Source organism: Canariomyces notabilis (genome assembly GCF_033297395.1).
Source record: "Canariomyces notabilis strain CBS 508.74 unplaced genomic scaffold N656scaffold_43, whole genome shotgun sequence".
NCBI classification, from domain to species: Eukaryota; Fungi; Ascomycota; class Sordariomycetes; order Sordariales; family Chaetomiaceae; genus Canariomyces; species Canariomyces notabilis.
The window spans coordinates 14,198-29,646 of NW_027041865.1; the positions used below are offsets into that span (position 1 = coordinate 14,198).

The 15,449-nt window shown below is 56.0% G+C and overlaps 7 protein-coding genes across 7 annotated transcripts; 4 read left to right on the forward strand and 3 right to left on the reverse strand.

Moving 5' to 3' along the window:
- The first annotated feature begins 547 nt into the window (after window positions 1-547).
- Window positions 548-3,367, forward strand: N656DRAFT_785298 (uncharacterized protein). The gene is made up of 2 exons (XM_064816348.1): window positions 548-2,711; window positions 2,776-3,367. Exons 1-2 carry the CDS (start codon window positions 852-854, stop codon window positions 3,031-3,033), a joined length of 2,118 nt encoding a protein of 705 aa, XP_064664966.1. The 5' UTR covers window positions 548-851; the 3' UTR covers window positions 3,034-3,367.
- Window positions 3,328-4,337, reverse strand: N656DRAFT_785299 (uncharacterized protein). The gene is made up of 2 exons (XM_064816349.1): window positions 3,914-4,337; window positions 3,328-3,833 (listed from the first exon to the last, which is right to left on the reverse strand). The coding sequence occupies exons 1-2, from the start codon at window positions 4,107-4,109 to the stop codon at window positions 3,823-3,825; spliced, it is 207 nt and encodes a 68-aa protein (XP_064664967.1). The 5' UTR covers window positions 4,110-4,337; the 3' UTR covers window positions 3,328-3,822.
- N656DRAFT_511438 (uncharacterized protein) lies at window positions 4,107-5,070 on the forward strand. Its single transcript, XM_064809905.1, has 2 exons — window positions 4,107-4,519; window positions 4,910-5,070. Exons 1-2 carry the CDS (start codon window positions 4,231-4,233, stop codon window positions 4,921-4,923), a joined length of 303 nt encoding a protein of 100 aa, XP_064664968.1. The 5' UTR covers window positions 4,107-4,230; the 3' UTR covers window positions 4,924-5,070.
- A 264-nt stretch (window positions 5,071-5,334) lies between these two features.
- On the forward strand, window positions 5,335-7,222 carry N656DRAFT_720174 (uncharacterized protein; the record flags this gene model as incomplete). Its single annotated transcript, XM_064812432.1, has 3 exons — window positions 5,335-5,605; window positions 5,664-6,994; window positions 7,079-7,222. The coding sequence occupies 3 exons, from the start codon at window positions 5,335-5,337 to the stop codon at window positions 7,220-7,222; spliced, it is 1,746 nt and encodes a 581-aa protein (XP_064664969.1).
- Window positions 7,223-7,935: 713 nt separating this feature from the next.
- On the reverse strand, window positions 7,936-9,656 carry N656DRAFT_785304 (uncharacterized protein). Its single transcript, XM_064816350.1, has 2 exons — window positions 9,077-9,656; window positions 7,936-9,001 (listed from the first exon to the last, which is right to left on the reverse strand). The coding sequence occupies exons 1-2, from the start codon at window positions 9,627-9,629 to the stop codon at window positions 8,298-8,300; spliced, it is 1,257 nt and encodes a 418-aa protein (XP_064664970.1). The 5' UTR covers window positions 9,630-9,656; the 3' UTR covers window positions 7,936-8,297.
- A 312-nt stretch (window positions 9,657-9,968) lies between these two features.
- Window positions 9,969-11,825, forward strand: N656DRAFT_720107 (uncharacterized protein; the record flags this gene model as incomplete). The annotated part of the gene is made up of 5 exons (XM_064812426.1): window positions 9,969-10,110; window positions 10,183-10,539; window positions 10,651-10,826; window positions 10,977-11,582; window positions 11,646-11,825. The coding sequence occupies 5 exons, from the start codon at window positions 9,969-9,971 to the stop codon at window positions 11,823-11,825; spliced, it is 1,461 nt and encodes a 486-aa protein (XP_064664971.1).
- Window positions 11,826-13,647: 1,822 nt separating this feature from the next.
- N656DRAFT_802693 (uncharacterized protein) lies at window positions 13,648-15,279 on the reverse strand (the record flags this gene model as incomplete). Its single annotated transcript, XM_064818275.1, has 1 exon — window positions 13,648-15,279. The coding sequence occupies one exon, from the start codon at window positions 15,277-15,279 to the stop codon at window positions 13,648-13,650; it is 1,632 nt and encodes a 543-aa protein (XP_064664972.1).
- Between the last annotated feature and the right edge of the window lie 170 nt (window positions 15,280-15,449).

Here is a 15,449-nt window from a genome sequence, read left to right on the forward strand (position 1 = left end):
GTGGGAAGATAGACTTTGTTGCTATAGAACGCTATCCTACGAGGCCAATGTATCTGGTACGGAACAGACCCCCTGAGTGAAGACCTTGAACTTTCTTCGTCCTAATTAGCTGCCAGCCAATTTCATCTGCCCAAATTCATACGCATTGGATATGTCCGTTGCCCCGAGCGACTGTACTGATAACTTTGATGACGGTGACTACCTACTAGTACAATCCCAGCGTTAACCCGAAGTGCAGCAAACTGAGGTGAGCAAGGCGGCTGTACACAGTGTGCAGCACAACTGTCTTTCAACCCGCATAAGGTACGTTCAGTAATCAACCCAACGAACGCCCTTAAAGGTGTTCTTATGGTAAGTGCAAAACAATAGTAGATCCCCGTGCACTCGAGAACATCTTTTAGTGCCTGGCCGAGCATTAACGTCGGTGAAACATTGGTGTGCCTCCCAGAGGAGGTTGGACAGGCGGCTCGGCATGTGGCTGGTGCATCTGCGGGCCTATAAATCTCACCAATGATGATCCGCGCCCATTGTCTTCTCACTGAGCAAACGCCACAGGGAACGGCTAATTCCATCCTTGAACAACGTTCATAGGAAGCCGCATCCATTTGAGCGTTTGCACCGAACTGCTCGAGGTGCCAAAAACACATTCCGGGAAGTGATTTCGTGGGTTTGTCCCTCTTTGCGCGCGCGTGCACCGTCATCTCCTGTTCTCTTCAGTTTCAATCAAGTAGTCCAGAAACATCGCTGGAAACGCATCCGAGGCTCGAAACCCTACGGCAGTGGAATCCGGGGCACCGCAAGTCCATCGGGCCGTCGCTCCAGCGCCGCTTCTCTCAATGGAAGCTGGAAATATGAGCTCGGCGCCGGGCCAGGGCCAGGGCATGGGGGGCCGGCCAACAGCTCCGAATCCCCAGGGCGCAGCGCCTCCCAACCGACCCCAGGGCGCGCCCCTCTACCGCCCAGAAATGATGCGCAATATCGCGCTCCTCAGCGATGATGAGAAGACCAAGTACGAACATGGTCTTAGCCGCCTCTGGAAGATGCACGATACTGCAGCCCCAGGCTCCAAGGAACAGGTCGAAGCTAAGAGAAAGATTGGCGAGTTCGGAAAGATGTTGCATGCCAAGGTACAACAGCGCCGTCAACAGCACCAGGCCCAGCAGCAACAGAACCAGCCGCAAGCTCAGCAGCAGCAACAGCAGCAGCCCCAGCAACAGCCGCAGCAACAGCAACAGCAGCGGCTGTCTCAATCTGGCCAGGGAGGTCAAGCGGCAGCTCAGACCCAACCAGCTCCGGGTGCTTCCGGCAACACTCAAGCTCCGACGGCGGCGTCCCAGTCATCGCCGAATCCGGCTGCCCCGGCACAGCAGCCCAGATCGCTCCCGCCGCAGATTCTCAACCATGTCAACGAGATGGTGCTCCATCCCCCGGCCAACATACAGGAAAAGGACAGGGCGAAGTGGACTGAGGAGATGAAGAAGCAGTACGCCTTGGCCATCTACACGGTGGAGAGCGCTCGTAATCATCTGAAGGCGATGGAGCAGACCTTGCAAGAGAACACGTCGCTTGCGCCTGAGGAAAGGAAGAAGATTGAGGAGAGGAAGGCGAAGGTCCAGCAACAAGTCCAGGAAGCTGCATCGTTTGTCAGCCATGTTCGGAAGTCGTATACTAACCCGAACCAAAAGAATTCGCAAAATGGCACGGCAGCGCCGAACCCGGGAAACCAAGGGCGACCGCAAGGCGTGGCACAGCCAGGTCAAGGAATGGGTAACGGACCGGCGACTGCCGCCACGGTTGCTGCTGCAAGTCCCATGCAAAGCTCCGCTGCTGCCGTTAATGCGGCGATTGAGGCTGCCAAGAAACAGCAACTGGCCGCCGGTCGGATGCCGGGAGCGAACCCGCTGCCTGCCCAGCAAGGCGGCCCTTCACTTGCACACCAGCCGCAGGCGCAAACGCCCGTCACCACCACAACACAGGCACAACCTTCTCCAGCCACCCAAGCGGCCCCGCCACAAGTTGCTCTGCCCCAGCAACAGGCTCAGCAATCTCAACAAAGCCAGCAGATTCAGCAACAGCCCGCACAATTCAAGCTCGAGCCTGGTGTGCAGCCGCTTCCCGCACCTCTCAATACCGCCTTCGCAGCCGGCGGGGCCCAATTAGTTGGAACTCCCACCCAGAATTCGGCGCGTATGCAAACTCCTCAATCTGCGACCCCCACAACTGCCAATACGAATATTCGCCCGCTTTCTCACGCTGCTGCCATGAATCTGGCTTCTCAGCAGCGTGCCGGCGCAATTCCAGGAGCCCCAATCGCTGGATCCGGAAACACTCCGGCATCGAATCTCGGCACCGTCGGTGGAGCGCAGCAGCCAGGCCACCCTCACGCGCATCCGTCGCAACCTAACGCGCAGACCAACCTGCAGTCCAAGTTGCCCATTCCCAAAGTTCTTCACGAAAAGGCGACCCAAATGCCTCAGCCCGTTCCCAATATTGGTGGTATCGGCAGCGGCCGTCCGACCTACAGCGGTGGCGGTGGCATCGGCGGAGGCGTCATGAACCAGCCCGCTCTTCCCAAGACCCCTGCGTACCAGCTTGAGGGCGAGGGCGAGCGGGTCCTGAACAAGAAAAAGCTGGACGAGTTGGTTCGCCAAGTCTGCGGCGGAACTGCCGAGGGCCAAGAGGGCAATATGTTGACGCCCGATGTGGAGGAGGTAAGAAACCACCACATCCGACTTTGTATCATCTGCTCCCTTCCTTTGCTGAACATTGGCGCAGTCTGTCCTCAACATGGCCGATTCCTTCGTCGACAACGTCCTCCATCAGGCCTGCCGCAACGCAAAGGAGCGTGGATCAAAGGTTCTCGAGATTCGCGACATCCAACTCGTTCTGGAGCGCACCTACAACATCCGAATCCCTGGCTACTCCAGCGACGAGCTGCGCACGGTCCGCAAGGTGCAGCCCAACAGCTCCTGGATTAAGAAGATGAGCGCTGTTCAGGCTGCCAAGGTCGTCCCCGGAAAGGGAGATAACTAAACTTAGCGGGGCGTTGGTATTCCGGTGTTCTCTCTTTAGGTACTGAATTCCACCTAACCTTCAGGTATGGATGCTTCTGGGCGGGGCGTTGTTACGAGACATGGATCCGGATGGCGGCTGGCGTAACTGGGAAGGATTGTACACTGGCATTTCTCTCGACTGATTCACACTTGGCCTTTGGGATGCTTCTGGGCTGGGCTTTGTCACGACACTTCATGATCCGGGTGGCAGCTGGCGTAACGGAGGGTCTGCACTGGCAAGAAGGGACGGGAGACGTAGGTAGATAGATACCTTAGCCAGCCAATTGATGACCTGAAATGGATTTCTGACTCCCATGCTAGAGATATGGAATTCCAACGACCTAAAGGTCCGAGCAGCATCAAGATTAGTAACTACACATCCTTCATTCCCTCCGCATGGCTGAATGGGTTGATAAGGGAAGTCAACCTTCCTACTTTCACCCCCCTGGGTAGTGTAGTAGAATGGCAAAGGTCCGAGACGGTCGGTCTAGAGGCTCCCAGTTCAAATCACCCTCTAGCCAGAAGTACCTTTCATGTTCCTTTCAAGTCATTCGCTGTTGGTTCCAAGGTTACTACCTACCTAGTCAACAGTGATCCGACAGACCGCTGAGACAAGCCCATTCAAACGACTACTCACTAATCCAAAAATAAGCAACAGATAAACCACCGAAATCAGGCAAAATGTGTCTCATGGAGGTCTTCGAGCATCGCGTCTGTCGGCATGCTCTGTGTCCAGCCGCTCATGGAGCTGAGGTCGTCGTCCGGCCTCTTAGAGAGCTCCTTCGTCGAAATGGTAGTAGGTTAATTAGTATAGAGTGTGCTTCTCCCGCTTATCCAACATATTGGCCGATTTCACGTACTGATCGCCGTGTTGTTGTGCGAGTCCATGTTGCCCTCCTGGCCTTCAGCAGTTTCACCGCAGACTTGAAGTCCCAACTCATCCAATTTCTTCCTGTTGTGGACGCGCTCGCCCTCGGCAGCGAGGCATCGAGTAAGAATCCTCCGGTGGAATGAGGAGACAGTTTGGTTGACTGAAGCAGCGGGAAGTATCCGCATATCAAGACAGTTACCCCCCGCCTTTAGTCTACATTCTCAATCTCGTGAATACTTCTTTTTCTTACAACTTTCCCACGTGCTCGCTGCATTTGGATCGTAGCAGTCATACCATCGAGCTTCAATGACGCTTATTGAACCAGAACACTGGCTTTTGAGAAGCCTGAGGCCGCAGGCGAGACTCTGCAGCTCGGCGGAGGCACAGGACGCTGTTTCGTTTGCGGTTTTTGGGTATTTTTGGGCACTTCTGGCAGCGGCACCAGATCGGGACTTCCCGCCAATCACGCTGACGACACACCACTTGGTCATGCGCCGAGGTCACCACAGCAAAAGCTCGCCAGTGCCCGATTCCAGACGGCCCGGATATGTTTTTGTATGGGAAGAGCAACGGAAAGGTACAGACCATGACAAAGGCACGTAAGTACATTCTGAATCCTGGTGGACGAATAGTGTACTGTAAGAAGGCAAATCAAAAATATAACATAGTTACCTCAATTACCCTGAAAGCAATCTTCACAAGCCATACGTTAGGTACCTGACTACTGTATGTATCCGAGGATACATAGGTAGTGACAGCAGGCGGTTGTTCTGCGCCACCAAGGTAGTCCCAAGAAGGCCCAGCAGGCAGCAAATCGACAACGTCACAAAGCATCAGCCAGCCCAAGTGGGTCGCCAGCTCTGCGCTGCGGACTGGGTCGAGCCGCATTCGCTCCCTTTCCAAAGTCGCCTGGGCATTGCTTGCCAGAAAGTATACTGGGCCAGACTGGAACCTTCTTACGCTAACAAACTGAGCGATGTTTTAGGTAACTCCTGCTAGGGATATACTTCAACACCCTTCTTTCAGTCAGCGCCCGGGGTCCGTGTCCGTTTGGCGACTTGCTTGTCAATCTCCGGCAGTCCTGAGCTTTTCGAACCTTCCCTTCCCATTCCTGCATCACACTTCAACGCACAACAAGCCCTCCTTAACACCGGGTTTTCGAATCTCACTGCCTGTAGGACGTTGCACTTGCGGCCCAGGCAAAATTTTTGATCATCGTCGCGGTCCATCTCGAAGGTCTGCGCTCTGCCGCTGTCTTTGTGAGGTCGCCAGCCCAAAACCAACAAGCAATCAGCTCCGCGCTTCGCGACCAACCTTCGGTGATTTCGTCAGCGCCACCCCATCGCCGCCCATTCTCCATCGGGCGGCCACGTCCCTGTTCATCGCGATCCTTCAGAGAACCGCGCCATTATGCCTGGCAAGACTCCTGATAAGGAACCCGTCGAGAACGGCGGCTATCGGGGAGGGAAGGACATTGACATGAAGGACAAGGATCTGAAACCCAAGGGCAAGAAGGCCAGCAAAAAGGAGGGTGACGACGAGATGACGGTCGTCGTTCCGCCCTCAAAGACACAATCCTCGGCCCCTCCGCCAAACGATGCCGATGGCGATATTTCTATGGATGATTCGGATAAGATGGGCGATGAGGTCAAGGTTGATCCCGTAGTCCAAACCATGAACGGTGTGGTTACCTCACCTGATTTCACCGGTGACCTTGAGCTGACCACCATTTCTTCGAGCAGATATCAAGAGCAATTTCGCCCTCCTAGACCGCGCCGTTGCGCTTTTCGACGCGAGATTTTCCCTCCGCGCTCTTCGGTCCATTTCGTCGATCCGGAAACGGCTGACTCCGGATATCTTGGCCCAAGTCGTTTCAGAAACTTACCCCTCGTCTTCACCCAGCAGCAGCTTTGCGAGGCAGATTTTGGTGATGGTCGGACGGCCGGACATGTCCCTGGGCCGTCAACCCGGCCCGGAGATGGAGATTGACAGCGAGCCCAAGGCCGCCGGCAAGAACGGCGCGAAGAAGGAGGTCAAGGAGGTGATTCCTGAGATTGACGTTTTCCTTGGTATCCTCACACAGGTTCTTCTGCACGACAGCAAGGCGTTCCAGAAGGGATTTGAGTTCTCGAGCTATCTGGTTGATCGGATCCGGTCTCTCAGCCGCCGCACGCTCGACAGTCTCTCTGCTAAGGTGTATTTCTACTACTCTCTGTTCGCTGAGCAGATAAGCCCTATGCCGCCGTCTTCTCAATCGCCAATTGTCTCGATCCGGCCGGCCCTTCTTGCCGCCCTCCGCACTGCCGTCCTCCGCAAGGATGTGGACACACAAGCTTCCGTTATTGTCCTTTTGCTCCGAAACTACCTGCTCACCTCACATATCGCCCAAGCCGATCTCCTGGTCTCGCACACGCAGTTCCCGGAGAATGCCGCAAACAACCAGGTCGCCCGCTTTCTGTACTATCTCGGCCGCACCCGCGCCATCCAGCTCCGCTACACCGAGGCTCACGAGCACCTGACGGCTGCGACGCGGAAAGCCCCCTCTAGCGCTTGCGCTCTCGGCTTCAGCCAGACGGCGACCAAGCTTCTTCTCGTCGTGGAGCTGCTCATGGGCGACATTCCCGACCGCGCGACCTTCCGACAGCCAAACATGGAGACGGCGCTGCACCCGTACTTCCTTCTCGTGCAGGCTGTCCGCGTTGGCAACCTGGAGGATTTTGAGACGATCATTGCGGACCACGCAGACACGTTCCGCCGCGACGGCACCTACACGCTCATCCTGCGCCTGCGCCAGAACGTGATCAAGACGGGCATCCGCATGATGAGCCTGAGCTACAGCCGGATCTCGCTGCGCGACATTTGCATCCGCCTGCACCTGGGCTCCGAGGAGAGCGCCGAGTACATTGTTGCCAAGGCGATCCGTGACGGCGTCATCGAGGCGACGCTGGACCGCGAGAGGGGTTTCATGAAGAGCAAGGAGATTGGAGACGTCTACGCGACGCGGGAGCCGGGCGAGGCCTTCCACGACCGTATCCGCGCGTGTCTCGCGTTGCATGACGAGAGTGTCAAGGTACGATTTACTTGCCCTTTGTCAAGTCCCTACGTGTTTTCATTGCGAACTTGCTTGCTAACCTACTGCACCCTGTCCCATCAGGCCATGAGATTCCCCATGAACCAGCATCGCCTCGAGCTAAAGAACGCCCAGGAGGCCCGCGAGCGCGAGCGGGAGATGGCCAAGGAAATTCAGGAGGGCGATCTGGACGAGGACGACCTCGGCGGCGAGTTCGAGGGCATGTAATTATTCATAGTGTTTTCCTGCGCTTCCTCCACCACCGAATTGTTTTCCGTTCCTTGTAACTTTTTAAACCACATCACACAGCGGAGATGGGAGAGTGAGACGATGGGGAGAAGCCGAGGGAGTGAAGATGTGAGAGAGGAAGTAAGGTACCGGGCGTGACGTGAAAGAAATATGAAACCCAGTCATTGCCCCGTCGACAATAATTGGTCTCTGACTTAATCATTGCTCTCGTTGGTGGCTCTCTGACTGTCTGACAGGAGGTAGATAAAGCGAAGCCAAGTCGAGCCGAGCGAAGGGGATGCCTGTAGTCGTTTCCTATGGTATCGTCTAGAGCTGGTGATGGTGTCCCCAATGTGTTGTGTTGCGTTTTCTGCGGCGGTACACAGCGTAATCACAGCAGACATGATGAAGCAGGAAGTGGCAGCAGAAGGCATTGAGTGTTGGGTTCGGGGCATGGACTCGGAATTAGCAAGGGGGGCTTATGCATGGAACATCCACAGCGAGCCAACCCAACACTGAGGTCGCGGCATTTCATCAATGCCCTAGCGGAGGAGTTACTTAGTTGTGTTCCTTCAGGTTGTTTAAGCAGCAGCATAGCACACATCAAGACGTCTTTCTCGCTCTTACGGATATACAGCCTAGGCTCTGGTTTATCTTAGGGTTGTCCTTATCGTTGCTCCCGATCCTACAGGAAGTTCGGCATATCTTTGCTTCTGAATGTGTGTAGCATCTTAGAATTTGAACATCTGTTGGCAAATCGCTAGCCACAGTGCTTTAGTAAGGAGTTAGTCAAACCGTCCCAGGTTTCGTCCGATAGCTTGGGAAATGATTCGTACATCTTTCGAATTGCTTTGGATATTCCGGCCGGCTGTACACGAGATCCGCCTTTCGTACAACGACATACAGCATAAGCAGAGAACCAGGGGCAGCAACCCGATGGGGGAGGCCGTACGCCCATTGCGTGAATGTACCAACCGCCAGGATACACCGTACCTGCGTACATGTGGTAATCTATTCGGCTCGTCATACCAGCCTTGTGTGATCACACACATGAAGGTGAGGTTGGTATGCCATCTCAGCAACCACTCCTCCCCTCACCAGTGCGAGTCCTTTCTCGCCTCGGATCTCTCCTAGGCCGGTTGACCCTCTGATTGCCCTCAGCAGCAGCAGCACCACCACCATCGTCTTCAAAACCTTTCCCCTTCCTCTTCCTACCCCGGTGATGAGCATCACGAGCAGCAGCCCGCCAGTGATCCCCACCACTCCGATCCCGCCAAGACGTGCCTGGGCCTGTGCCGCCGGGTAGGTCTTCCCTTTCTACCCTCTCATCATCATCATCATCATCATCCTCATGATCATGACCCGAACGGGGACGCCGCACATTCGGATCCGGGTACTGCACCTCACGATCCCACGCAGCGAGCGAGCCGCAGGGACTGCGCAGCCAGCAACGCAGCTCGTGCAGAAACAGGCGGGCGTGGTCACGGCCCAGAAAGTCGGCCAGCAGGGACTCGGCGTGGCCCCCCGCCGACTGCAGGTCGACCGTCTTGAGCACGGCGACCACATACTCGAGGAGGAACTCGGCGTTTGCGCGCCGGCGGCTGTTGTTATTATTGTTGCTGCTGGGGTCGGTGTCGGAGTCGGAGAGGAATGAAAAGACCTGCAGTTCGCGACGGATCCATAGGCGGGCCCGTGACACAAGATGCGGCGTCGACGACAACTGGGTTGGTGTGGGTGGCTGCGGCCGGTACCGCGAGTGGCGGTTGGATCCTACGTCTGCTTGTCGGTGGATTGCACGGGTTAGTATTGTGTTCAACGGGTCTTGAGTGGGAAGAGGGAGAATGGCTGACTTACGGAGAGAGTACAGCTGGTGCCGGTAGATGTAGCGCCGGCGCTGGATAGCCTCGTCTGGGGTGGGAGGCGATCTCGGGCGGTGGGGTCCCCTTCGCGAGCATCTTCTATCCGTGTCTCGGAATAGGCTATTGTGTAGGAAGGCGCCTCCTCTCGTACTTGAGTCTGTGAATGTTCGCGTGGCGGCGTCACTTGTCGCCGCGCTATTGCGGTTCTTGGGGGCGTTTGGGACGCGATAGATGCTCTCGCCCTTGGAGGCATCGGTGTACCGGACTTTGTATACGCCCGCTTTGCATAGCGGGCATGCTGGGCGCTGGTCCAGCCAGCTGAGCAGGCAAAGGAAATCGAAGTGAGAATGCGCGCAGGGCAGAGCGGCGCAAGGATCTGATATTGTATCAAGGCAGATGACGCAGCAATCAGGGCGCTCCGAGGCGTCGTCGCCGCCCTCGTTGGAACTCGCAGCTGCCTGCCGTAATGTCGCTACCTCGGCAAGGGTTGTCTGAAGGACCTGAGTCTGGATATCATCAGAGCTATCTGTGCCAGCCCCTATGTCCATGAGCCGTTAAGCAGTGTGCGAAGCAGAAGGTAATTGGGAATGGAGGGGGCGATGGGTGGAGGAGTGGAGGAAGTACGGATACTAGTATAATGTAGGACAAGAGCTGTGGAGTTCGCACTGTACAGTACCTGCAGCGCACAGACCCAGACACTGACGTAGGTACGTTAGGGGACGTATCGCGGGGCACTGGAGTGCTAAAAATGGCGACGCGTCTGAACGCGTCGTCCAAGGGAGGACGGTGCTATCGAGGCTTGCCAAGTTGCTTTCCACATAGAGAGCACCCCAACCAACATCACATAATCGCACAAGCACCGCATGGACTCGATGCCGCATCGGACCATGGACGACCAAGCCAGAGCAGGCTACGAGAATCAATCTTTGCAGTTACGGGCCGAACTCAAGAAATGGGAGAATGAATGGGCGAGTGCACACGGAGGGAACAAGCCCGGTCGCAATGACATCAAGCAGAATCCAGACATTGGTATCTCTGTTTCTCATCTTGAGCACAGCTATTGGTCGTCACTACAACGCTGACTCATTTTGTCTTGGATAGCTCAGAAATACAAGCAATACAACAAGCTCCGGGACATTCTCGCAGGCAAGTTCCCACCTCCAGGAGACGACAGGAACCAGCAACCCCGCAAGCGCAGGCAATCCGATGCGAACCTCCCTCCGCAGACGCCTTCCAAGCGGTCTAAGCCTGCACAGACGCCGCGCAAAGCAGCGTATCAGCACCCAGACGAGAGCCGCACACCAGCCGCCACCCCATCCCTAAACCGGACTGTACTCACCCCGGCTAAACCACCCACATCGATCAGCCCAACCCCGCACAAAGACGGCCGGGTTCTCGGCCTGTTTGACCTGCTCGCCGGCACTCCCCCGTCCAAGTCCCTTACAGCAGCAACACCAAGTAGAGCCCGCCGCACGGTCGACGTGTCCGGCCTGCTCACCACGACCCCAACAACCCGCGCCGGCAGGTCCAGCAGAGACGGCGGACGAGAAGAACAACAAGAACACGGAGGCGGACTGTTCTACACCGCATCTGCAACCGCAACCCCACGCCACAATCGGCCCCTGCAGGACGGCGGCAACGCCGTTGCCATCACCACCACCACCCCCAAATCGTGCTCGACTCCGTCGCAAATCGCAAAGCAGCAGCTCATCTTCTCCACCCCGGCCTTCCTGCGCCGGCGACACGTCAATGTCAACCCGCCGAAGGCGCCCACCTTCATAAGGACCCTTCCGAGGACAAGGACACTGTCACGGGTGGATGAGGTACCGGAGTCGGAACCGGACATTCCCGTGGAGGACAATCATACGCGTGGTGGTGAGGGCGAGGGGAAAGAGGATGGTGAAGAAGATGAAGAGGAGGCATGGAAAACCATCGGCCCCTTACGCCTGCCGCGGAGGCTCGGCCCTGCCAAGGGGAAGGGGCTGAGCAGCATTGTTGCTGGGCTGAGGCGGTTGGAGGAGGAGGCGCATGCCGAGGAGGAGGAGGTGATGCGGGAAATGGAGTTAGGGGGTGACCTAGTCAGTGGGGGCGGTAATGGTAATGGCGGTAACGCCGGTAACGGCCCGCAAGGAAGGGAGGAGGAAGAGAAGGAGGCAAAGAGCCGCCAGCCACCTGTGCTACTGTCGGCGTTTGATGACGAGGGGGTCTACGACAGCGGCCCCGAAGACGTGGATCGCCAGCAACAACCTACGCGTGTGTTCAAGAAGCGCGGCCAGAAACGGACCACAAGGCGGGCCAATCTGCGGCCGACAAGAGTCAAACGGCCGACCTCTCAAACCGGTGCTGATGATGATGATGACGAGGACGAGGACGATGCTGTCATCCCCGAGACGCAGCTTGTCAACACAGCTGCGAGCGCAACAGCAGTGGACGGAGACGACGAGCTCCGTCTCTCAGAACCCGACACTGGTGATGGCTCCGATTCCGACGAGGAATTCGTCGTCGACGCCCTCGATGACGGGAAGAACAAGAATAAGAAGAAGACAGCTGCGCGGCAGAAAAAGCAGAGCGCCAGCAACAAAGACAAGGACAAGGACAAGCCCGAGGCGGCCGACGGCGTGGTCAAAAGGGCGGTGCGCAAGGTCAAAGCGACGGCTCACGCAAACTTCAAGAGGCTCAAGCTGCGGAACTCAGGGGCCAAAGGTGGCCAGGCGCACAATTCTCGCTGGCGGAGGCGGCGCTGATGGCTCTCTCTACCTCGCCTACGATACTATGACATGATTACGAATATGATGGCATCAAACTTGAAGGCATTGCATTGGCATGTATGGCGTATAGGTTGCTTGCATGGCATGGCGCAGCATAGATATTTCAACTAGGAAGGTGGCATTGAGGAACTTGGGATGTAGCTAAGATATGGCGTATTACTTGGTGCAATGGCTTTTCCATTTCTAGGTACACTTTAATGAAGACGGGCATTGCTATGTAGGTAGGTAGCAACCGCGTTACGTATCTCAAGTCCTTGCTGAGCTTGGGGAAGAGCTTGCCGAAATCAAAGCCATTCTCGCCGACCTATCACTAACAGGAAGGTCAACGATCTATCTGTAAAACTGGGTAACTTGAGAGTGTTTTCGGTGGCGGTAGATCGTGGGGTGTAAACTCCGGCTCGTTTTGTAGTGAGCTGGCGGCGCTTGCTGTTGCTTGTTGCTGGTGCTGTTTTTGCTGGGGCAGGAAGGGAGGTTCTCGGGAGGGAGGTTTTAAGGAGGGAGGTTCTCCCGGTCGAGCGAGTTCCACATCTGTTCCATGTGCGCTGCTTTGCGCCCACATTTCTGGTCCGAGTCGCCAGCAGAGAGTGTTGAAGGTAGGGCCCAGAGTATGCACAGAAGGCGACGTAATGTAGAACTCTTTCAACGAGGCCGAGTTGTCATACCTCACCCGGCTAAGGGGTGTACGGCTTGCTGCAGGCGATGTTTCCGTTGACCCGCCCAGTTTCATTTGACTTGGGCTGGGCCAATGTACCCAGGCCTGATTCTTTGGGAGATCTCTCATATCCCTCTATCCTCGGTTGCCGGACCTAGATTAATGGGGCTGGATTGTCTCGATGTTGGAGACATGTTTACTGTGTCTGTTGACTAGGACCATGTACCCATAGCTCGACTCAGGGAAGCCAACTTGGGGTGGATATAGGAGTAAGCGAGCCAGCCAGCTAGCAACCGTTGCTTTCAAATTCAGCTCGGGTTGTTCGGGTTCTTGTGTGGTTATAAGGTACCTTAGTCCCAGGTACTCATGCGTGTGACAAACACATGACTTTCATGCGACTTGAACGGGGAACCTCTTGGTCTTAGATTACGGATCTTTACCACTCCACTGTACGTCTACCCTACTACCCAGGGGGGGGTGAGAGTTTGGGGGTTGACTTGACCTATTAACCCGTAACACACACGTCGAGAATGACGATGAGACAGGATCCCGTTGGCAAGCAATTCTCCCCTTGCGAAGAAAGGTGCCTGTCAGTGACACTGGGAGATACAGCCTCATAGAGTCATGGCCTTATTTAGCCTCAGTTCCCAACGCCAACAAGGTTGAAGTTGCCACAGATGCCGAGCTCTCCACTGCCTTATGGCCGTATATTGTGGCTACTCAGGCTGGTTTGGATTTTCTTCTGCTGGCGCCTGGTCCTGCTCATCAGGGCTTCCCTTGTCATGAGTTAACAGTACAGCATATGGAGCAGACAGCAGTCTGTGGAATTCTCCCGTGGAATTCACCTGAGTTTGTATCTGGTACGTTGGGTATATACACTCTGTTAAATCAACAATAAACCTCCGCTAGCTCATGCCTTGCTACAATAAACTCCCAAGATTAGATGCCCCTGAAGAGACTACAGTGACTCGCGTCCCAAAACACCAGGCTCTGCCAGACGCCAACATAGGATAGCTGCTTAAATACAACAAAAAGAGACAAAAGAAATGATCTGGTACGGCCTGTCTTTCTACCTTTATTACCCTAAGCCAGTCTGCTCGCCACAAGATAGCCGCAATAACAATCCCTAACCCCTATATCCTAGCACTACCGAGTCGCAAAGACCGTCGTGGTCTCCCTTTCAGTCTCCGTGACCGTCACAAGCTGCGTGACTGTTACCACCCCGCTGGTGGTGGCAGGGGCTTCGGCGTTCGCACCATTGGGTGCGCCAGGGGGTGGGGTTGCTGCTTCGGGCCTCCTGTTCCTGGTCCGGGTTCTGGTATCAATGGGAATGACCCGCAGGGTTTCCGTGGTACTAGACGGCGGGGCCGCCGTTGTTTGGGGCGGGCCGAAAATGGAGCTGAGATCTGGGTCGATGACACTTGGGACGGGATCAAATCCGGGAGGGAGGAGGTTGCTCGAAGTGGTTGAAACGGCCGGCGGTGAAGTGGACACTGTTGAGACGGGTATTACTGATGTGATTGTGATCGTGGTGACAACTTCTGAAATAGGGCTCGTAATGGCAGGTGAGGTGGTTGAGGCTGCCGTCGAGGATGCTCCGAGATCGGGATCAATCGTTAGGGTCACGGTGACGGTCCCAGATGACATAGTTACCGTCGCGGTCCTCGTGAACTCCTCGATGGAAGTGATCGGCGTGGAGGCACTCGACCCGGCAGTGCCCGACGTTGGAGTCGCCGTCACCGCCCCAGTCGACGAGGCAGTCGGAAGCAACGCGCTCGGAACCGTGCCCAGAATCCCCTTGGCTACTGCAATGTCGTTGCACCCTAGTATCACGCCTTCGGTGGTGTTCATGGGCAACGCAAAGCAGGCACTTCCTGCAGGGCAAGGAATGAGCTCGAAACTTTCGCCGCTTGCGCAGGTCCCAATGCTCCCAGCAATACATGCAGCTTGGCCAAGCTTGCAGGCGGATTGTGCAGTCAGGGTGGCGAAGATTTCATTGTACTTCCGCGCCTCGGCAAGATTGCTCTCGAATACAGCAGGGGACACAGTGCCGGTAGAAGTGGGTGGAGGCTGGACGACAGTTGGAAGAGCGGTAATGGGCGCCCCCGTAACGGTAAGGGTAGCAGACGAAAGGGAATCTTGAGTTTTGGAAGATAGCGCGGCAGATGTTGCAGAAGTCGAGCTCTGCCTGGTGATGGTGGTGAGTGTCGTCAGGCTAAGCATGGACGAGCCATCAGTTGTTGGAGAGGCCGAGGGGCTGGAGGCTGTTGTTGCCGTGCTTGGGGAAGCAGATGACGGTGTTGTAGAGGACGCCTTCGTGGAGGACGCCGGTGAGGTTGCTGTACTGCCGGTCCCTGCGAGCGGGAGCGTGAGTGAGCTCTGCAGGGGTGGTAATGAGAGAGTTGAGCTGGCGGGCACGGTGCTAGAAAGTACAGAACTCGGCGAGCTGCTGGGAGACGAAGTGCTCGAGGCATGTCCCGAGCCAGGCGTCCCCGAGCATGACTGGTCGGTTGATGGTGAGCCCGTGGAAGCGGTAGACTGTTCACTCAACCCTGTGGTCGGGGTAGTGGGTGTGGTGCTCTCAAGAGTCGAAGGACTGCCATGAAGGGTTGACGACAAGACGGTTGGGACTCCATTTCTCGTCGTCGAGGTGATGGTGGTGTTTGAGAATTGCCTTGGTGCTGCCGGCGCATGGTGTCTTTGGCGACTCCTCAGAGGCCCAGCCTCAGCGGCAGCAATGAACGATAGGGCATGCAGTATTAGTGCTGTGGTACGCATCTCTCCTGTAGATGGATGTTGAGAGTTGAGGAGATATCCCAACAGGGTCGAACCGAATTGGAGAAGATCTTCAACCTTCTTCGCGCAGGACCTGCCCACGAGAGGCCAACGGAATAAGAATGGCTTTCAAAACCAAAAGGAACTTGTGACACAAGGCTTGTTTCCAAAAA